Source organism: Tachysurus fulvidraco, chromosome 21 (genome assembly GCF_022655615.1).
Source record: "Tachysurus fulvidraco isolate hzauxx_2018 chromosome 21, HZAU_PFXX_2.0, whole genome shotgun sequence".
Taxonomy (NCBI): Eukaryota; Metazoa; Chordata; class Actinopteri; order Siluriformes; family Bagridae; genus Tachysurus; species Tachysurus fulvidraco.
In genome coordinates this window covers 13,868,248-13,892,015 of record NC_062538.1, presented here as the reverse complement: position 1 = coordinate 13,892,015, position 23,768 = coordinate 13,868,248, and the positions used below count along the sequence as shown (strand labels likewise).

The window sequence follows — 23,768 nt, the reverse complement described above, 5'->3', positions numbered from 1 at the left end:
AAGCCTTTTCTGCACACATGCCACAAACTGAGTCAAGGCTCTACATAATAATGATTTGATTTTTTTTTTTTTCTGTTGGGGTGCCCAAATTTATACACCTGTCTAATTTCGTTTTGATGGATTTTGCACATTTTCTGTTAATCCAATAAACTTCATTTCACTACTGAAATATTACTGTGTGCTTCAGTTATTTGATAGATCAAAATGAAATTGCTGATCCAAACACCCAAATATTTCTAAATGAAAATCATGGAAATTGTCGGATTCCTAAACTTTTGAATTTTACTGTATGTTTCTCTCACACATAAATATATATTTCTGGTGTGTGTATATATACACATGAATTTTATTTTAATGGTCAAAAAGTTACAGCTCTGTAGGTTGTTTGAAGCAAATTATACACTTCAAAATGTAATCTATTTATTTATACTTTCTTGCCAAACTTGCAATACACTGCTTTGCCCTTACTCTAACTATAGCCTGTAATATTTATTTTCTAGCCCATTTAAATTAAACTGGCAGCCAGGCATAGTCTTAGCAAGAAGGTAACCAACCAATAAACACTGAAGCACCTGCCACCTGTCAATATGTTTTATATCCAGTGCTGAGAAGTCTGAAGGGACTAACATCACAGGCAAATTCATTGCATTAGTGGAATGATAATAGTTATACAGGTAAGACAATAATCTTTAATAAGGCTCACATGCAAACACAAATATATCCAAATATTAGCACAAATATACTCTTGTCGGTCATAGAGTGCTGAGAAAGTCTTTCACCTGGGGAGAAAAAAGGGACAACATTGTAGTCTATAAGATTTGCATGTTCAGAACTCTTATCTGATATGAAAGACAGAAAGATTATGTATCTATGATGTGTATTTATGTGAACAAAGTTTTTCTGTTCTCTCTGTGCAATTACTCCTGTCTCCCTCTTCAAACAAGTCAATCTAATCATTTATCTCAGCTTCATTAGGGACACCTCCAACTCTAACATACAGACAGTTAATATGTTCTCTATTGGGGTCATTGTTGTGTAATTGGCTTTTGTACTTGTAGTTTTAAATAGCCACATTTAGCCACCTAAATACACTCTTCCTCTGAACAAATGCCACATTCATTGTGTGTGTGCAAGTGTGTGTGTGTTTGTGTGTGTATAACCATGAGGGAGGAAAGAAAGGAAGAGTGTTGCTACCTTTTCAATCATGTCTGCACATTTGAATTTATCGCCTTTAAAGTCGTCATTGACATCCAGTGTGAGAACAGGAACCTCACAGAGATAGTCAAAGTCCATACTGCACAACACACAAAATATACACATATGTATCACAAGTATAATGCATGCATAAATGTAATGTTTTGAATATACTTTAAGGTTTAGGGAACCTACAGACTTGCTCAGCCACAAAATGGGGAAAATGTGATTTCTCATTTTGACAATGGCATGATTGTTGAGGTGCCACATAGACTGGTCTAGATTTCTATCACTGTTGATCTGGGATTTACATGCACAACAGTCTCAAAGAAAGAAGCCAACAATAATGGAAAAACATCCAGAATGTGTGGTTGGATCAAGCTGACAAAGAGGCTTGAACTCAGATAACCACTCTGTACAATTATGGTGAACAGAAAAACATCCCAGAGACTAAGCATAAAACAAGCATTACCATTAGATCTTTTGATTATTGTCTATTAGTACACAGTGTTCATTGTATGGGTCAGGGTTCTGTGTGTACCTCAGCGTCCTGTGCTGCAGCCAGGACTCATGCTTGTAATGGAGCTTCTCTAGATACTCCAGAGGAATCCCTTGCTCTTCCTCTCTGCCTCTAAGATGCAACCTCTCCAGACACCTCTAAGGAACACGCACAAATTAAACACAACTTATTAAACCCAATCAAATACAAAACTGGAATTCCATATAAAACATAAAAAACATATAATGCTCTAAAATATTTCACAAATAATTATTTGTGATCCATTTAGCTGCTTCCCACAACTTTTTAAGAAAACGGAGATAAATATGTTAAATGTAAAGGTTTTTTTTTTATTATAGTATAATTTGAGTTAAGGAATTAAAGTCTACCTCTGGTTTAGCCCGCAGGTAAATGATACCATCCAGTTCAATGTGTTGGCCGAATAGTTTATGTAACCAGCTGTGCCAGTCCTGATAAATGGCCCACTCAGTCTCATTTAAACACTCACTCTCATACAAATTCGCTGCAAAGATGTACCTGCAGGACAGACAGAGACTGAGGCGTCAACATAATCTGAAATCCAATAGGATCCAAAATACCATAAGTAAGACTTGCTTTTTAATAAAACTTGAAAGACCATGAAAAGGGAATTTGGTTTGATCCAGTGGACAAAAATACATAAATAAATAAATGTCAAAGGTTTTAATTAAAATAATAAAATCCATAAGCACATATTAAGTATTAAGTATACATGTCTTAAAGTAGTATCAAAATTAACACTCATTTTACTTCATCTTAGGAGGATCTTAGAAGGTGTTTACCATAAATCTTTATTGGTCAACTATTTATGGAGTGGGAAGTGCTCTGAATGTTAGCCACACCCACTTCACTAACAGTGTACTATGGGATACATTATGATATGATAAAGAAAGCATCTACAATGAAAATAAAGGCATCTACAAACAATTAAGGTCTTATTTGCTAAATATTTTAATTATTAATATTTTTAACAGTGGTGTGAGTATTTATTGTGTGTATTTATTATTATTTCTTCTCCTTCTAGAAGGATAAATGTTAGAGATCAATAGTAACTTAACTTTATACTTGTGTAATGTCCATTGTTAAATGTGCTATACTTAAAAAAATTTAATTAAACTGTTTTTTTTGTCCATAAAATGAATAGGAAATAAAACACACGTGTCACAACTTGTACACTGGCTGACATGTATGATAAATTTAAATTTGTAATATATACCCAGAATTTATATATTTGTATAATATTCATTATATATTATTATATTGTATTTGCATTTATATATTTAAGTTAAAAGAGCCATACAAAGAAAACTGAATTGAATTGAGTAGGCCTGGCATATACCCGTTGTGTTTCCATGTCTGGAAAATAATGTTACTTCAGCTCAATATGCAATAATGGAATATTTTGGACACCACCTAACCCTGGTTAGATTTACTATGCTAATAAGGAAACTTTTGCAAATAATTAATCCTGCACTGCTTGACTCACAGACATGGCTCATACCTCAAATCAGAATTATCAGGAGGCAGTTAAAATGCCTTTTCTTGATATTTCTAAATGTGTAATCAAAATTCTGATCAAATTTTCCCTATACAAACTAATTTAGCAGACATGTTATACCTCAAAGTGCTCAGCTCATAATTATATATCATTTAAATATAACTGATATTATACATCATAGACCCCCACCCCCAGTGCGATCCCCACCTATCACTGTACACAGATCTCTCGAAGAACTGCACTGGGTTCTCAGCGTGGCGCAATTTCTCATGGGCCAAGTTGATTTGTGCACGCACACGGCTCATGCATGCATAACTCTGGAATGTGTAAGCCCAGCGTTCTGGCTTCTCATACATCATCTGCAACACATTCCCCCCACTCTTTTGAGATGTGGTCAGCTCCTGCCAAACACACATGCATACACACACACACAAAAAACACTCATAAGAATAACCCAGTAACTTGCTCTTTACAGAATTCTGTTCACTATTCTGAATGTGCAGTCTTTTAAAATTAATTATTTTAAAAATTAAATTAATTATTTTAATGTCATTTCATCCTCTGCATTCAAAAATCGCATTGTAGCATCAGTAAGTAACTTAAAAACCCTATCGCACTCTTTTCTGTTTTACCTCTGGGTTATCATAGTTGATGTTCATGTGAGCATGAACAAGCTGAAACATCTTTAATGCAAAAGGTTTTTAATATTAAAAATGCAAAAATGCATCTATAAGAATTTTCTATTCCGTTTCAATGTAGTCTTTCCAAGACTTGTTTGGCGTTAATATACTTTAATGAAGAAGCTCAATTTTGATATCTGACATGTTCAGTTGATTTGGCCACATTTACGGTAAATGGAACATTTGTGTGATCTTCTGAAGCTTTGTATTGAAGCACAGTATTGCTTTGTAATAAAAAAAAAAACTATCTGGTTGTGCAGTGTGCAGTTGACTGTACCATTTGTTGACTCTCAAGAGACATGTGGGGTGTAGGGTGTATTACTGCATCCCACAGCTGTTGATGGTAATACATTTGCAGAGCATGAACAACAGTTGCTCTGAGTGGCTCAAGTCCATTCCACACAGTGATATACAAATTCCCAACCAACAGTGTAGGCTCCATGACACCAGTACTTACACCACTTTGAACACAACCTGATTCAAGTACTTGAAGAAAAATGCCGGACATTTGGTTTCTCTTAAATATTACAAGCAAGAAAGCATCCATGTTTCTTATAAGTCATAGTTGGATTCTTCTGAGTCAAAGTTAATGCATTGAATATACACACATGGACAAAATTGTTGGTACCCTTCAGTCAATGAAAGAAAATCCTCACAATGGTCACAGAAAAAACATTAATCTGACAAAAGTAATAATAAATAAAAATTCTATGAATGTTAACCAATGAAAGTCAGACATTGCTTTTCAACCACGCTTCAACAGAATTATTTAAAAAATAAACTCATGGAACAGGCCTAGACAAAAATGATGGTACCCCTAAAAAAGACTGAAATTAATGTGACTAAAGGGACATGTTAATTCAAGGTGTGCCCACTAATTAGCATCACAGGTGTCTACAATCTTGTAATCAGTCAGTGGGCCTATATATAGGGCTCCAGGTAGTCACTGTGTTGTCTGGTGACATGGTGTGTACCACACTCAACATGGACCAGAGGACGTGAAGGAAAGAGTTGTCTCAGGAGATTAAAAAGAAAATTATAGACAAGCATGATAAAGGTAAAGGCTATAAGACCATCTCCAAGCAGCTAGATGTTCCTGTGACTACAGTTTACATATTCAGAAATTTAAGATCCGTGGGACTGTAGCCAACCTCCGTGGATGTGGCCACAGGAGAAAAATTTGATGACAAATCAAAGAGACGGATAATCCGAATGGTAACAAAGGAGCCTCTAAAGAGATCCAAGGTGAACTTCATGCTCAAGGAACATCAGCTCTATGTTCACAGATGGAAAAATTAAGCACATCAAGAAAAGAACACTGTCCCTACTGTGAAACATGGAGGAGGCTCTGTTATATAGCTGAAAAGACTGGAAAAGACACCCTTCAAACCAGAAACAATTGGAGCAGGTTGCTCATGAGAAGTGGGCCAAAATACCCGCTAAGAGATGCAAAAGTCTCATTGACAGTTTCAGGAATCGTCTGATTGCAGTGATTGCCTCAAAAGGTTGTGCAACAAAATATTAAGTTAGGGGTACCATCATTTTTGTCTTGGAGTGTTCCATGAGTTTTTTTTTTGTTGTTTTTTTTAAATAATTCCGTTGAAGCATGGTTGAAAAGCAATGTCTGACTTTCATTGTTTAACATTCATAGAATTTAGTTTTATTTATTATTACCTTTTGTCAGATTAAAGTTTTTTCTGTCACAATTGTGAGGTTTTTCTTTCATTGACCGAAGGGTACCAACAATTTTGTCCGTGTATATGTAGTAACCCATGTCTCTTGTGTAATATACTTTAAATGAAAGTAAATCTGGTTCTGCATTCCAGTAGACTAAGCTGTTTCAGTGCAAGCATATTTCAGAAATAAGGAAGCTGATTTTGCTATGATTTTTATGATTTTGAATTTCTTTATTTTCTGTTTCATAGATTTGTCACAGTGGGTGGTGACAATGTTCCAAGAAAAGGTGAGTGAAATTCTGTATAACACCTTTCTCTCCCCACTTTACTAAGGTGCACAACAAAGCAAACAGTGTTTTAAATTAGATTAATAATTTATGAAACCATCACTGACAGCTGTTAAATTGCACAACATTTAAAACATTTCCTTCTGAGCAGATTAAAGTCAAATCTACATAGATTATCTACATACATGGGCTAACAAACCTTAACAGGCTAAAAGATATACCATCATTAATACTATATCCAACCGTCCCAGCGATTTTTAATACTTTAGAACTTTGTAACGCTATACATTTAAAGCTCCCACATGCAACATCATTTTTGTCTTTGTTGTAATGATTGTACTGTATATATTAGAGCTTTGTCCATAAAGTGAAGTCAAACTGGCTACATTCCAACACACACCTTAAGCTCTAAACTGAGCTAACAACGGGGCAGTTTCCGGGATGTTATTCTTTTGATGTCTCGTATATTGTATACAGTCGTTGGTTTGGTATTGGACTGCGTTTGCCTGAAAGTTACCCGGACGTTAAAACAGACTGAACGGTTAACAGGTGTTAAATATGTAATAATGTAGGTATGGCGTTATTATAACAACTGCTTCCCCAACCGCCAACACGTGCACACAACATTTGTCATTTAATTACCTCAAATTCGCCATGTTGAGTTTGTACATTGCACCACCTGGCGATGGGCTCGGGCACCACTTCCCAGTCTTTATCGTGCTGCTCCAGCAGGCGGACAAACGTCGACTTTCCCGCCGCTATAGACAAAGTATGTGTTAGGAAACACAAAGCACCAGTTTACCGTGTAGTTACACGGTTTACTAAGTGTACCTTTTTAAAACATTTCTTTCTGTACATAAAAATATATAGATGTATTCGAATTTAGTTATCGCGTCAGTTAAACACGTCTAAAGGATTTGAACAAATTCTTTTTGGAATTCGAGATGTTTTAATCTTTGTTAAATATACCGGCAACGTGTCAAATTGTCAAATACCTATTTAACTAGTTTAAAACAGTAATTAGCAGTATTCAGAAATAACCTTTATACTGTTAATTTATCATTTAAAAAGTCAAAAAATGGTCTCAAAAGAAGCGGTCATTGACACCCCCACACACAGACACACATACACACAGATACAGACATATAAACACACACACACGCATGCATACATACATACATACATACACCTACATATACACTTTAAGGACAATCATTAAAAACCATACGCATTCATGTATAGTTATATGTATATACATATTTTCATATTTTATAGTTTTTTAGGTTATACTTTTTTATTTCTCCTTTTTGTTTTTATTTATTTAGTCATTTGTGTGTGTGTGTGTGTGTGTGTGTGTGTAGATAGATAGATAGTCAAGTCAAATTTTATTTGTCACATACATACAGGGCACGACATGCAGTGAAATGCTTTTTGCAACTGTCCGGTATTTAAGCATAAAAGGGATGCAATTAGGGGTAAAATAATTATTTTACCCCTAATTGCATCCCTTTTATGCTTAAATATGTGACAAATAAAATTTGACTTGACACACACGCACACAATTGTGAATACTGAGCGGAAGCCCTGTTGCTAATGTTCACTACTTACCGATGTTTCCCTCAATTGAAACCCGTTTTAATCTCTTCTCTAGACTTTCGTTTAGAAGACTGGAACAAGCTCTTTTTGGAGTTCGAGACATTTTAACACTTGCAGTAAGCGTCTTTATGCGTTCGTAATGTCAAAAACACCGGAAACGTATCAGCGCGGGTTGAATTTTGGCGCTTTTTTAAAAAAAAAACCCGGAAAATAATAAATATAACCAATGGCGGATGAGCTGGCCGCCTAGGAACGGTTGTCATTGGTTGGCAAATTCATCCAGTGAATAGTGAGCACTGTGATTGGTCAGACAGTTTAGGCGTTTCGAGCTGAATGCTAAGACAACACAAGTAAACCAACCAAATTGAACATGCTTGATAATACACAGCATTTATTAATGTGAAACAATCGGTCACAGATTTAAAAAAACAAACAAACAAAACATCTTTCCCCACAGCCACATTCATACATATTAGATCTAGAAAAATGCTTTTAATATTATACAGTGTAAGGAAAAAAATATCCATCTCATTGTCAATAGTAAATATTTAAGTTTTCAATAGCAATCATTCGTTGGCACATGTATGGTAATATTTGTGAGTACTGTACAAGTTTAATTTATTAAGTTAAATTACACCTAAAAAGCTAAGGTATGTAAATAGTCAACAGATAAACCTTTGTGAAGACCAGTTAAAAGTAAAAAAAAAAGTCAAAGATTGGGAAAATAAACCAAATAACAGATTAGGAATTCCTAAATAATATTTCTGAAACTAACAAAAATGCATTCATGGTATTTGACAGATGCCCGATTTAACATTTATAGCTAATGGACTTATTAACAGAATGCAAACTAGTTGTGTAGTGAAATCTTGGAAAGACAACAATCTACACACAGATAATGCTGGAGTGTTATAAGATCTGAGGGGAAAAAGGAACGGATAAAATATAGGCACCGATAAGCATTAGCATTATGAGAATTAATATTAACATAATTACAAATCGTCAGAATAATACAGCATAGTAATTGCATAGGGAAATAGACTAGACTGAAATAGACATTACAGAATTTGTTTGCTGTTCGCTTGCATTGACATGCTCACAAACACACAAGCAAATCATCAGATATTAATAGACTGATGCTGTTACAACTCAGTGCTGGTAGATTTGTCACAACAAACTGAAAAACAATGTTTTGACGTTGAAAAATATTAAAGAAAAACACTCCTATCATGAAGTTTAAAGGGTTGTGGAGTTGTGGAGCAGGAACCCATGGTTTACTGATGAATCTGTAAATCAACAAACCTATAATTAAAGGCTGGAAAACTGTGACTACCATAGGACACAAGCTAACTCCCTTTTCAGCCAGTAGTATTGTGCTAGCACATTTTATGGTATTATAGAATAGCATTACCTGTTGCCCGGTAATGTTATCTCGACATGTGTTCTAGGGAATAAACCAGAGTGGGGCATCGTAAAGAGAACAAAAGCAATCAAGAGATGCAGAAAAAAAGGGAGATGGAGATCAGTAACTTGACAGAAGAATTTTTTTTTCATGTCCATTTATCTGTCCTTGGTTGCCAGTTTGTCAATCAGCTCTTGAAGCGGTGCAAGTTCCTTGCGGTCAATCAGGTTAAACTCCTGCAAAAAAAACCCCACACCAACAGAAAATAAATGTAAAGGAGAAACTGAATACAAATGCTGTCATAAATGTCTGACCATCATCAAATGTGTATGTGTTCTTAACCCACTCCCTATATTAGGTCTATTAGGGCTATATAAAATATATAAACATACATATGATTTTCATCTGTTTTTTTTTTTTTTTTTTTTTAAACAAATGAGACTTATCAGAAAGCAGTTCCACTGCACAAGCTTGTCTACAGAACATAGAATGTTCTGGATGTGATTATGGAAATTTTATAGTTTACACTTTACAGTTTAGGATTTTATTTGTTACACTTTTTGAAAAGTAATATAAAGTGAGATTAAGAATTTGCTATTTTTTGTTTACTCCTCCTTGCCTTCACTACAGTAAGAAAACCTAATGCTGTAGCTACTGTAGTGTTTAAAAAAAAGTCATGTGAAAAAAATAGAACACAATATTAAGTTCTTTATTAAGAAATGTCAACATGCTAATTTTGGATCTTGTTTAAATTTTTACCTTTAGATGAAAGTGATGCAATTAATTGTAAACAACAACAAAAATCTTTTTTTTTTTTTTTTTTTTTTTTTTTTTACAAATTAAACAAAACAAATCAACAAAATGAGTGTTTCAACTGAGGACCCTATTCTCTAATAGCTAGTATTAGCCCCCTTTGGCTGAAACAACCTCAATGAGATGGTTCTTGTAGCCATCAACTTTAAGAAAGTTTCCCCTAATGTTTTTCTTAGACAGCAAAGGGTCCTCCTTGCACACCTTCCATGATTAATTAAAGTCATTAAAGTCAATCAGTCTTTTTCTGATTGTAGATTCAAGCACTTTGACATCAACTGTAACAAGAACTTGCTGAAAGTCCTGTGATGCTATTTTAGGGTTTTTGGAGACTTCTGGCAATGTTGGCAGTTTTTCACTCCATTTCGGATGGTGGAACGGCTAATTTCAAATTCTTTTGAGAGAATTTTTATATCCCTTAACAGACTCATAAGCAATCATAAACAATATTTTTTCTGAAGGCCTCAGAGAGCTCTTTGGATCTCACTTTGGTGATACCACTTACTTTAACAATTAAGAGCAAACTAAATATCTAAGGTTTAAATAAGTCAAGCCTTCTACAAAATGCTCTGTAACAATGTTCTAATAATTTGCACCTGGTGTAATACACCTGTAGGTAATTGTACCAATTTTAAATACAAATAAATGTGGGGGTGTCCTTGGATTTTAATAAAATGACAGTTTACAGATCATTCTTTTTCTTTATTTGTTTAGTTATATTAATTAAATATTCCAATATTGTTAAAATGAAGATAAAATTCCCATACTATTTTTTAAAAAAAAGAAAGAAAAAAACCCCACAGGCTTTCATGGGGTGCCCTTTCTTTCACATGACTGTATATAATATTTTTGTATATCGTATATTATAAATATAAATTCATTGAATTTATTTTTCAAGTTTTGGGATAAAACATAGTACATTTATACATATCATTTATCTAGAAAAAACCCTGAACAATTATTCTACAGGTAGGTAATCAACAACAACTTGATTATATACAGCATACATCAACAGCCACAGGTTGCAATGGATGCATAGCATGTGAATTTGCATGTGAGCAAAAGCCAGAATGGTACCTGGACAAAAAAGATGAAGTGCTTAAAGGAGGTGTTGAGATGTGCCTCCTCCTGCAGCTGCATGACTGAGTCAAAGTGTTGGTGGTAAATGTGAGCATATACACGAAAAAGACGCTTCAAAATGGTCTTGGCGACAGACATGAAGTTCTTGGGAAAGGGGACACCTGAAGGATGCAGGAGACCGTGAAAGCAATCAGAGAAAGCAGGAATAAAAGCAATCTGATTTATTTCAACTCTGAAAAATAACAAGCCTTGACTGTGAGAGAGGTTTCTGATTCAGTACAAACTCTAATTACTGTTAGTTTTTATTATATTATTTGAGTGTCTGCCAAAACAGTCTAATCTGAAAATGTATTATGGCTTTGAATTGTTATTGTAAAGAATTTAAATTATTAATCTAACCATCAGTTTATAACAAACACCTAAATTATACTAGAATATTTTATAAATATCAGTTTAGAAATGTTTTAAAGTCATTATTATACTATATTATGTACATTCTATGCTACATAATAAAGAGTGGTTCTGTGTTGTTTGTTTAAATAAAATCTATCAGCATAATCACCAATTTTGGATGGGAAGAGAGTTTCATCATCAAGCTGATCCTGCACCCAGGTCATCAGGTAGTCAATATATTTAGGAGCGGAGCATTTAATTGGCTTTTTGATGTTAGTTCCATCAGCCCAGTGATACTCGTATCTGTGAAGAAAACAGGTAAAAACACACAGGCTAACATATGTCTCCAGAGAAGCAGAATAGTGAAACATATACACTATTAATGAAGCTATTTAAATATTAAGGTTATAGACTTATGATGTCATACTGTCCCACTTTGTACTGCCATAGTATGCTATAGAAAATCGTGGAGGACACCACAGTGTAGAAAAATGTTCTTAATAATGTCCTGCACAGTACAAAGGACCCAAGTCTCCTCAGCAGGTGGAGGCGATTCTGGACATTCCTGTACAGAGCATCAGTGTTATCCAGCCAGCCAATCTATTGTTTAAGCTGACACCTAGGTACTTGAACCAATCCACCAACTCAATGTCCAAGTCCTGGGTAGTTACTGTTGTGTGGTGTGGTGTTCTCCTTCTTCAGAAGACAATCACCATCTCCTTCGTCTTAAGGTGTTCAAGTGCAGGTGGTTACAGTCAAAAAAGTCCTTGATGACGTCCCTGTATTCTTGTTCATTCCCATCAGATACACATCCAACAATGGCTCTATCATCTGAGAACTTTTGGATGTGGAAGGTGGTAGCGTAATAACTGAAGTCTGAGGTGTACGAAAGAAACGGGGAGACCACAGACTGCACTGGAGTCAAAAAATAAGACTTTCACAGTGGTCCCGGTGGCCTCCAAGTAAGTCAGTGCCCGGTAGATCACTGCATTGTCCACACCGATGCCAGGCCGATACGCAAACTGCAGTGGGTTAAGCACTGTGCTCACTAAGGAACAGAGGTGACAGAGGATGATCCTCTAATTGTCATGATCAGCACACCTGCCTCACCTCCGCACCCACAACGGAGAGAATCGTCTCCGGAGTATTAAGCGCTCCCGGACTACACTTCCCACTACACCCCGCTCAGCCTAATCGGTGCACCAGCTGTTCTCTATCAGCTGGCGCACTTAAATAAGCAAACGAACTTGATCCCATTGCGAAGTCTTGATTTGCTACGGCTATCATTCTGAGCGTTGTCTGATTATTCCTGTTTCTGGTTTTTGATCTGTTTCTGTATTTTGCCTCACGACTGATTTCTGCCTGCCCTGACCTTTTGCCTGTTGTTCTGACTACGTTTTTGCCTTACCTACACTGTCGTGTTTACCGGTACTGAACTCTGCCTGTTGTTTCCGAGATTATATATTAAAGCTGCAAATGGATCCTCAGTCTTACGACTCATCATTACAGAAGACTTTGCCGCCAAGCGATCCAGCAGCCGTCTCTCAGCTTGCCACCCAGCTCTCCGCTCAAGCCCAGCAGCTCGCCGGACACCACCAACAACTAACGCGACTTACCTCGCTCATCGGAGAGCTCGCTGCGGCGTTACAAGGTCTGCGAGGCTCCGCTGCGGCTCCGAACCCTCCGGCACCGGCGCCCCGCCCGCCGGCCGATCCAATCGCGACCCCAGCTGTCACCAGCCCGCGGCTCGCGTTTCCGGAAAAGTTTAACGGAGATCCTGGAAAATGCGGAGGTTTCTTAATGCAATGTCAGCTCTTTGTGGCGCAACAACCGTCCCTGTATCCGACCGCCGCTAGCCGCGTAGCGTTTGTGTGCACGCTCCTCACCGGGAAAGCGCTGGAGTGGGCCACGGCGGTTTGGCAAGAGGATGGCTCCGCCTTCCCCACGTTTGAACACTTCCTCTCCCAATTCCGCGCTGTCTTCGAGCACTCCGCCACGGGTGAGAGCGCAGAGGAGCGTTTGTTGGCCGTATCTCAGGGCGACCGTCCCGCCGCTGAGTACGCGCTGACATTCCGTACGCTCGCCGCCGAGACAGGTTGGGAGGAGCGACCCCTAAAGGTGATCTACCGCAAAGGGCTGCATCCGGGTCTACAAGCCGAGCTCGCCTGCCGTGATGAAGGGAGAGATTTGACGGAGTTCATTGACCTGTCCATCCGCATTGACAATTTGATGCGGACACGTCGACCTCCTACGCACACCGCCCGACACGCGCGCGAGACACTTCGCACAGCCCGACCGGCGGACCCCGAGCCCATGCAGCTCGACGCCACGCACCTCACGCCTGAGGAGAGAGCAAGACGCTTCCGCTTCCAACTCTGCCTCTACTGCGGAGAAGCCGGTCACAGACTGGCCGCCTGCCCCAACAAGCCGCCCGGCAGAAGGAACACATCGGTGAGTCCTGACCCGCTCATTCCTCAATCTTCGAACTGCGCGGTAGTACAAGTACAAGTTGAAATACGGGGGAAAATGATTAACCAGTCTGCTCTAATCGACTCCGGCGCCGCGGGCAATTTCATGTCAAGGGAGTTTGCGCAAGCCTATAACGTGCCAGTGACCCCATGTGCTTTTCCTTTGGCAGTGGAGGCGGTAGACGGCAGGCCGCTCAGTGAGGGCCCCATCACGCACATCTCCAGGCGTCTCCGGCTGCAGGTGGGCCCTCACCATCAAGAATACCTGCCTTTCCACATCATCCGCTCCCCGCGTCACACCCTCATCCTAGGCTTCCCCTGGCTCCAACTTCACAACCCCGTCATCTCCTGGAGAGACCTGCACATCTCAAGCTGGGGCGAAGCATGCCACCGACACCAGCCACTGCCTCCGAAAACCCCACGACCCAGCACCACGCTCTCTGTATGCTCCACTTCCACCACCTCTAAACTCCCAGCGGAATACCAAGACCTTTCGGCGGCCTTCAGCAAGACTCGGGCCACCGAACTACCACCGCACCGGCCCAGTGACTGCGCCATAGAACTTCTGCCTGGATCCACTCCACCCAGAGGGAGAATCTTCCCGCTGTCGCAACCAGAGACGGCAGCCATGAAAACCTACATCGAGGAGGAGCTCCAGAAGGGCTTCATCCGACCCTCTGTCTCCCCGGCATCCTCCGGGTTCTTCTTCGTGAAGAAAAAAGATGGAGGCCTCCGCCCATGCATTGACTACCGGGCACTGAACGACATGACAGTCAAGTTCCGGTATCCTCTTCCCCTCGTGCCATCGGCTCTCGAACAGCTCCGCCAGGTCCGATACTTCACGAAATTGGACTTACGCAGCGCTTACAACCTCATCCGGATCAGAGAGGGGGATGAATGGAAGACCGCCTTTTCGACCCAATCAGGCCATTATGAATACTTAGTCATGCCGTTCGGCCTTTCGAACAGTCCCGCGGTGTTCCAGTCATTCATTAATGACGTGTTCCGCGACATGCTGGACCGCTGGGTGGTAGTATACATCGATGACATCCTTATATATTCAGAGACCATGGAGGAACACACCCAGCACGTGCGGGCAGTCCTTAAACGTCTCATCCAACACCGTCTGTACGCCAAGGCCGAAAAATGCGAATTCCACCAGACCTCCACGACCTTCCTAGGCTACGTCATCTCAGCCGAGGGGGTCGCCATGGACGACTCCAAGGTGCGCGCAGTACTACAGTGGCCCCGACCACAGAGCCTGAAGGAGTTACAGCGCTTCCTGGGGTTCGCTAATTTCTATCGCCGCTTCATCCGTGGTTTCAGCACGATTGCGGCCCCGCTCACCTCTATGACCAAAAAAGCATCCACTCGGCTTACCTGGTCCCTTGAAGCTATAACGGCATTCCGGCGCTTGAAAGCGAGCTTCACCTCAGCTCCCATTCTCCACCACCCGGATCCAGACCGGCCGTTCATAGTAGAGGTGGACGCCTCTAATACGGGGGTGGGAGCCATACTGTCTCAACGCCAGGGCCCGGCCAACAAGATGTTTCCGTGTGCATACTTCTCTCGCAAGCTATCTCCGACGGAACGCAACTACGACGTGGGGGACCGAGAGCTGCTAGCCATGAAGGTAGCATTCGAGGAGTGGCGGCACTGGCTAGAGGGCGCGGTACACCCGTTCACCGTGCTCACCGACCACCGGAACTTGGAATACCTTCGCGCCGCCAAACGCCTGAATCCCCGTCAATCGAGGTGGGCCATGTTCTTCACGAGGTTCAGATTCACAGTGACCTACAGGCCGGGGACCAAGAATATCAAGGCCGATGCCCTGTCCCGCATGTTCCGTGAACCCGGCCCGGACACAAGCCCTGAACCCATCATCTCCGAAGCCCACATCCTCGCTCCCATCCAGTGGGACATCATGACGGAAATAACCCAGGCCAACGCCCACACACCACCACCTGCCAATTGCCCTCCATCCCGGACCTATGTGCCCGAGAACTGGCGCACGAACCTCCTGGAGCTCCTACACTCCAACCCCAGCGCCGGCCATCCCGGCGTCACAGGCACCCTACACCTGGCTCAGAACCAGTTTTGGTGGCCGACTCTAGCCACAGACGTGCGCGAATTCGTCCGAGCCTGTACAATCTGCAATACCTCTAAGCCCTCTCATCAGCTCCCCGGCGGGCTTACTGCTTCCCCTGCCCACGCCTCAACGCCCCTGGTCCCACATTGCAATTGACTTTGTCACCGACCTTCCCCGTTCCAACAATCACACGGTTATCCTCACCGTGATCGACCGATTCTCCAAGGCCTGCCGTCTGATCCCCATGCCGAAACTTCCCACAGCCTTCGAGACCGCGGAGGCATTGTGCAACTTTGTCTTCCGGTACTATGGCCTACCTGAGGATATCGTGTCCGACCGCGGTCCCCAGTTCACCTCACGAGTCTGGGCGGCATTCTTCAAACAACTCAACGTGAACATCTGCCTCACCTCGGGGTACCACCCGCAAGCCAACGGACAGACGGAAAGGCTGAACCAAGATCTCATCCGGTTCCTACGCTCCTACTGCCACGATAACCAGACCGACTGGAGCACATACTTGATGTGGGCTGAGTATGCTCAGAATTCTCTCCTCAAACCCGCCACGGGTCTAACCCCATTCCAGTGCGTCCTGGGATTTCAACCTCCTTTGTTCCCCTGGTCCGACACACCCTCGGACCTACCGGCCGTTGACGAGTGGTTTCGTCGCAGCGGGGACACATGGAGCGCGGCGCACCGGCAGCTACGGCGAGCCATTCGCAGGCAAAAGACACAGGCCGACAGACGCCGCCGTGAGCACCCCGACTACCAACCCGGACAGTGGGTCTGGCTGTCCACCCGCGACCTCCGCCTCCGTCTGCCCTGTCGTAAGCTCAGCCCACGGTTTGTGGGCCCATTCCGAATCATCAGACGGATTAATCCAGTCTCCTACCGCCTGGCACTACCCCCGTCATACCGCGTATCTCCCACCTTTCACGCCTCACTTCTGAAACCCGCGGAGAGACCACCGAGAGACCCAGAAACCTCCGCCGAACCACCAGCACCCCTCTTGGTCGACGAGGGAGAGGCATACCAGGTCCACGAATTGCTGGACTCCAGGCGCCGACGGGGCCGCCTGGAATACCTAGCCGACTGGGTGGGGTACGGCCCAGAAGAACGCTCCTGGGTCAAGGCAGGGGACATCCTGGACCCTTCACTCACCACTGACTTCCACCTACGCCACCCAGACAGGCCCGCTCCCCGGTCTCGTGGTAGACCTCGACGTCGCACACGTCCTCGCGTCAGGAGCCGCTCGCAGGGGGGGGGCTCTGTCATGATCAGCACACCTGCCTCACCTCCGCACCCACAACAGAGAGAATCGTCTCCGGAGTATTAAGCGCTCCCGGACTACACTTCCCACTACACCCCGCTCAGCCTAATCAGTGCACCAGCTGTTCTCTATCAGCTGGCGCACTTAAATAAGCAAACGAACTTGATCCCATTGCGAAGTCTTGATTTGCTACGGCTATCATTCTGAGCGTTGTCTGATTATTCCTGTTTCTGGTTTTTGATCTGTTTCTGTATTTTGCCTCACGACTGATTTCTGCCTGCCCTGACCTTTTGCCTGTTGTTCTGACTACGTTTTTGCCTTACCTACACTGTTGTGTTTACCGGTACTGAACTCTGCCTGTTGTTTCCGAGATTATATATTAAAGCTGCAAATGGATCCTCAGTCTTACGACTCATCATTACACTAATGTCCTTTGGGTGACCAATCCCTTTAACTATGATTTTATCTATGTTTATCTGTGTTATTGATGTATTTTAAATATCTATTTATTACTATTTTTTACAGCTTATTATACATGTTCATTGATGTTTTAAAATGTTTCTAATATAATATTTTAATTAAATTAAATGTTTTGGATACCACTATTAAATTATTGTTTTTATTATTATTTTACTGACTTTAAGTCAGCCTACTTATAGACAATGGCACTGTGCATGTAAAACACTGTTTTTTGGACACTAACAAATGAAAATAGTTAGGTTAGATACATTTGAGTAGTTGCTTCTGTGCAGAAAGAAACCTGTGAGCCACAAAGGTAAGTTTGAGAGTAGATTAGACTAATTTCCACCTATTAGACAGTTTAATCAGCTTATCGTGTTTTGTATTGCATCACATACAGCTCTTAAACGTTTAAAATAGAGTTTAGGAAAATGTATGTAACTACAGTCATTAGCTTTGGTTAACTATTGAAGCCTTGTCTCATATCAAAGGGCTCAACATGACCGTAGACTTTATTGAACACTGCTGGCAGCAGCGACGTCTGTGTCCGTACCATTCTTATCAAAGACAGCATAATCTCGTATCTCCCTGCTCCCAAGTCATAAAGCTTGTATCTCCGATCAACTTTAACGATGTACAATGTTTAATAACTCAAAAAAATACGGCGTTTTTTTAATTTCCTGAAAAATAATGGTTTTGGAGATACGAGGATTCTGCCCGACAGCGACGATATCTTGGAACTCCTTCAATATTACTGAAATCATTCCAGGTTACTACATAATGAGACTAACTGCGAGAATGCCAAAAGTGTACAAAGCTGTCATCAAAGGAGGCTGCTTTGAAGAATTGAGGATATAAAACATATTCTGGGTTATTTAACATTTTTGTTGACTACATAATTCCATATTCATCCTCTCATAATTCCAAGGTCTTCAAAATTAGTATAAAATGTTGAAAACAATAAAAAATTATAAATACCATTGAAAGATGTGTCTAAAACCTTTGACTAAAAATGTAGATCAACATTTCAGATTTTCAGTTCCATCTAAATAGCAGACCACCAAATTATTTGGTAAGCAAAAGTAATATATGTAATATATGATTGAATATCACCTGATTGTTAGAACTGTAATAAGTCAAAACCCTGAACATCAACAAATGTTTGCATTCATATTTTGTGATGCTTTTCCGCAGAGTCTTTCACATCTTGTTTTGGGTGGTTTCCTCCTGTAGTCTCCTCTTAAGGAGGTTAAGTGCATACTCTACTGGTTTGCCTGGTTATTGACTTGGCCAGTCTAAAACCTTTTTTAGGATATTTGAATATATATGTGTCAGCCTCTGTATAACAACCTTTGTAAAATACTTGGATGCTAAGGGTGTAAACAAATGCTCATAATCTCTTTATTATTTACTCTCACACACACTCACGCTTACACACTTACTGTACTTACACACTTACTGTACACCAAATTACGCACTTACTGTACTTACTTGGGTCCAGCAGACATAACAGGACAGCTGTCCTCAGAGCAAAAGTCTGTGACAGTCCCATACAGCATGTTGATCTGATTAAAGAAGTCCACAGCTGCACACATGCAAAATAAAAATGTGTTATATAACATGTGTCATAGACGGTTATTTACATGATTAAAAGAAGAACCCTGTGTTTGGAATTTTGCCAATTCCAGTATTTTTTTCGCAAACAAAAGCTGAAAAGAGATCAGGCAATTTTTCCCACAACAATAACCAGGGATTACAGGAATTTACAGGGATTACTCCTTAAGCCATGTCAACAGGACAAAGAATCCAGCTTAATATTCAGGACATGGCCAAGCACAAATAAACACCTAGCTCTTAGGAAATAAGAGCATCCACAACTCACTCATAACAATAGCACAAACACACAAACAAAAAAGACCCATTTAAACACCAAATCACTCTGTTTATTACAGCACAAAACACCGTATTTAAATGCAACATTGCTGAAAACAACAATCATTGATTTAATTTGTGGTTTAAAAAAAATGACGAACTCAAACATCCAAATAATATTCAGTGCTTTTCCTCCAAGACCTTGTGGTGGGACCTCTATGGAAATTATGGGCAACACTTACTGTTCACTGCAACCCATTCATTCAGATCTTCTCCATCTGGCAACATGACAGCCATGCGCAGGTTCCCACTGCCCAGTGTTGCCTCAGCATGTTTCAGCAGCTCATACTGGTGGGAACCTTCTGGAATGTTCTTCTTGGGCTTAAATGTCCTGGATGAGCGATTACCACTTACAAAAAAAAGTTCAGTTTTGCTTCAGTATACCCGAAAAATCACATTACAGACTTTTTTATGAACTCAATTGCAAGGGCAACAACTTTGAGAGAATGAGACATTAAAATGTTTTTATAACTGTGGATATGACTAACTTATTTACTTTAAAGTGTTGCGATTATTTGTGTAACATGTTAAACTTTTTAAATGCTGTGATCATATCAAATTGGTCAATTTACCATCCACAAATAACTGCTGTTAAATCAGTTAAACATACTTTATATAACACTTTAACCTGAATATATATAACAAAAATCACAAACATTAACTGGCTAAACATATGAGTGTTAAATTGTAGCATTTAGAGTTTATGCCTGCTGCTCTTCCTGAAAGCACAGTTCATCCAACCAAGTGGGTGTCCAAACTAATATACGTGGGGCCAATGTGGGTACAAGTTTCCATTCCAACTAAGAAAACAGACCTGATTCTACTGAAAGCCAAGAATGGAATGAAAACCTGCATCCACAATGGCCCTTGCCTGATAAGATTGGACAACCCATAAACGTTTGTGTTAGTGGTTAAATGGTACAATAACATGCTGAAAATGTTTCCATCTACATGTCATTCTTGCTACTCCTACAATCAACACAAAACTTAAAACTGTTTAGGAACATGAACCTGAATGTATCCATGAAGTTTCCCTATTGCTCCACCTTGTGGCTAAGAAATGTTTTATTCATCAGTGTCAATAAGAATTTGAAGAATTTGTGCAAAATTGACTGAAGGGAACACAAAAACATCTGAAAGTGTACTTTCTGTTGACCACCACAGGTCACAGCAGCTGCAGTGACAATGTCACCCTGCTGCCTATTTGTTAATCTAGACCTTTCCTCTGCCTAATGTTATGACTCAAAATGTATTCCTGCAATTTCTAAAGACAAAATGTGTAGCACGTCAATGAACATACAGCACACACTGGGCCTGGGTGACTGACCCCCCAAAATCTAAATAGTCTATTGTTTCAACATTACTTAGCAATTAATCTTTTTATGAACAGAGCACAACATTTCACTATGAACTGAAATGTTCATTTAAAGGCAGGGTCTCCGATTTTTGAGAAATGCTTCAGAAAACTGAGTCGGTCCGAATAATAAACAAAAATCAAAACAAATGTGTAGCCAATGAGCAGAAAGGGGCATGGCTTGGCATCAACATGGAGGATAAAAACAAAGAAAGAAAGCGAAAAAAGGCTTATGATAAGGCAAGGACCCGTGTTAATATAGGATCAGATTTCCAGCGCTGGAGAGAACTGAAGGAGCAGGAAGTTGGCCGCATATTCACAGATTGGAGTTTCCCGAGTCAATAACTCCTGAGCTAAATGCTGTTATTACACAAATAACACCTCTTTTCTATCGTAGTAATGTAGAGAGGCAGCTACAACCGCGTTTTGTGTAGTAACAGCGTTTAGATCAGGAGTTATTGACTCGGGAAATTCAACTTTACTTAAGACGCCGTGGTTGCTTTTTCCTTCTCGATAGGGGAGTAACGCTGGTTTTGCTTTGTTTCACAGAACTAATACTGTATATGCCATCCTTTGCATGGTTATGCTTGTTTGTTTATCTGCAATCGTATTGTTCTTCCCTTCAGCTATGATAAAGACACATTTCTTTCCATTATTTGCCTGGGTTACGTATATGTATGTGTGGGTGGAGCTATCAATACAGGGGTGGGACCCGTTTGGGTTAGGGGTGTGTTTGTTTTGGTGATTTCAAATGTTGACATTGGCTTTCAAAAATCGGAGACCCTGCCTTTAATAGATTAAAAATAGCCTCTTGTAGTGAAACTACAATTGTATTGAAAAATTCAGTTTGATGAGCAAGTAGTTTAAAGTTCAGTGAAATTAATTCTTTAATAAAATCTTTATTGTGATTACGCAGTAGTTCGATCTGAACTGATGTGATCTGTATGAGATTTGATTTTCCATTTCCATTTCATCCAGTAGGCTAAGATGAACTATAATGTTAATATTTTGGTCTAAGAATTTCATCTATTATTTAAAAATGTATTCATGGTTAGACTTTATTATTATTATTATTATTATTATTATTATTATTATTATTATTATTATAAAAAATGTCTTAATGTTTTGATAAAATAAATTTTAGCTCTAAACTTTATAGCGTCTCTTTAAACTTGATCGGTTTTTGAACTTGTTTTTATGTAAAAAATAAATAAATAAAATTATATTACCACGAAACCTCTAAAAGCCGCGCCCCTAAATTGATTCGCTCCTAGATTGCATTGCTCCTTTGGCTGGCTTAATCGCAGTTAGCATCCATCGTGCAAACGTTAGTTAACTTACAAAAAGAAAACATAAGCAGCTGGGCTGAAAAACCTGAAAAGATTTTGTGGACAATGTTAGTTTAGTTGTACACCAGCTGATAACTGGTAAAGGTAACGAAGTGGTTTGTCCAGCTAGCTAGTATTAGCAAAGCTGGATGGCTAAAACGGCAGCAGAAACACCGCAGCTAGTTTCTGCTAATCGCCTCGCGAGCTAGCTAGTGGGTTCAGTGACATAAGTTGAAAACCGTGAAATAAATTTAGAATAGTAAATACTCACAATAAGAAACTCATCTTCCTGTGATAACGTTCAGAGAGAGTCACAGCTCTGTTCTGTATCCAGTCTAATATATATCTCTCTCTCTCTCTCTCTCTTTCTCTCTCTCTCTCTCTCTCTCTCTCTCTCTCTCTCTCTCTCTCTCTCACGCGCACACACACATTAATGTAGAGCGACCCAACAATTCAGCTTCTTCTCACAGCTCTTCATATACATTCTTAACATATATGTTGCAGTGGATAACAAACATGTGACCGAGGTGGTGCTGTAACACTTCCTCTACTTTCTCTTTTAAAGCCACGTCAACACAATACTGCAGTTTATTTATTACTAATACACTACGAATATTATTACTTTAATAAATGTTTATTAGATATATGAAGAAATAATATAAAAAAACCACTCAGACTCTAACACATTACACTAGCTATAAAAAAAACACCACATTTATTTTCTTTGTCACAGACTTTATAGTTATAGTTACAGTCTTTCTTCTTAAGAGAGTTTTACAAAATGGAATAAACAGTTTTATTGTACAGTATTCTATAGTTTTTTTAAATGCCTGCGCAATGATGAGGAAAGTTGACGCGCTTGAATGTGCGACTCGCCAATGTGACGCAATTGTTTGGCTCCACCCACTAAGCGAGGCAGTAGAGGGAACCTCCGAGATCAGTCAAAGAAACAATAGGCTATTAAACTGATCTGTATAATTCAGTGTTCTGTTTAAACAGCAACGAGTCAGTCAGACTTCTAGGAGCGATCGACGTTCCACAACGACAGGAATCGGACTGATTATTCTGTCATTAAATTGGGATTATAACTAGCTATAGATTTGTTGTGTCTTCACCACAGAGATAAAGCAATAAGACACAAACAGATCATTGTGTCTTTTGATCATTGTCAGCGATCCGGGAACTGATAGAGACAACGACGAAAGAAGTGTGTTCTCTTATTTGTGGATTGTGTGCTGACTTGCTGAGTTTAACATTTGTTAGTAAACTGTTATTAGCTACCGCAGCTTAAAAAAAACGATTTTGCGCAAATCGGTGAAACACCTCGTTTGTGGTCGTAGCTGCATGACGTGTTGATAACAATCCCTTCTGTTCCCGGTGAGATCTGTGACTGAATAATTTACTCGGTGTAAAATGAGCTCAGAGGAAGCGGCAGCAGCGAACAAAAACACCGATGGGGACGGAATGTCCTGGTGGTACCGGTGGCTGTGTAAGACTGCTGCTGTACTGGGGGGAATTTGTAAGTAAAAAGTGTTACTTAACTATTACACACACACACACAGCGCACGCACGCGCGCGCGCGCGCACACACACTCACACGCGCGCGCGCGCACGGGCGCGCGCTCGCGCGCGCACACACACACACACACGCGCGCGCGGCGCGCGCGCGGCGCGCGCGCGCACACACACACACAACACCACACACGACGCGCGCGCG

At 40.5% G+C, this 23,768-nt stretch overlaps 3 protein-coding genes across 3 annotated transcripts in view; 1 reads left to right on the top strand and 2 right to left on the bottom strand.

The window, feature by feature from the left end:
• Positions 1 to 669: 669 nt before the first annotated feature.
• Positions 670 to 7,660, bottom strand: dck (deoxycytidine kinase). The gene is made up of 7 exons (XM_027152855.2): positions 7,482 to 7,660; positions 6,516 to 6,631; positions 3,438 to 3,631; positions 2,083 to 2,230; positions 1,736 to 1,851; positions 1,195 to 1,294; positions 670 to 779 (listed from the first exon to the last, which is right to left on the bottom strand). Exons 1-7 carry the CDS (start codon positions 7,570 to 7,572, stop codon positions 753 to 755), a joined length of 792 nt encoding a protein of 263 aa, XP_027008656.1. The 5' UTR covers positions 7,573 to 7,660; the 3' UTR covers positions 670 to 752.
• Positions 7,661 to 7,843: 183 nt separating this feature from the next.
• Positions 7,844 to 22,581, bottom strand: mob1bb (MOB kinase activator 1Bb). The gene is made up of 6 exons (XM_027152856.2): positions 22,323 to 22,581; positions 19,552 to 19,718; positions 18,929 to 19,022; positions 11,324 to 11,457; positions 10,759 to 10,922; positions 7,844 to 9,107 (listed from the first exon to the last, which is right to left on the bottom strand). The coding sequence occupies exons 1-6, from the start codon at positions 22,334 to 22,336 to the stop codon at positions 9,030 to 9,032; spliced, it is 651 nt and encodes a 216-aa protein (XP_027008657.1). The 5' UTR covers positions 22,337 to 22,581; the 3' UTR covers positions 7,844 to 9,029.
• A 359-nt stretch (positions 22,582 to 22,940) lies between these two features.
• cacfd1 (calcium channel flower domain containing 1) overlaps positions 22,941 to 23,768 on the top strand; it is a 12,645-nt gene continuing 11,817 nt past the window's right edge. Inside the window, exon 1 of the mRNA XM_027152854.2 lies at positions 22,941 to 23,570. Within this exon, the coding sequence (XP_027008655.1) occupies positions 23,465 to 23,570 (106 nt within the window). The 5' untranslated portion in view covers positions 22,941 to 23,464. The remainder of the gene's footprint in view (positions 23,571 to 23,768) is intronic.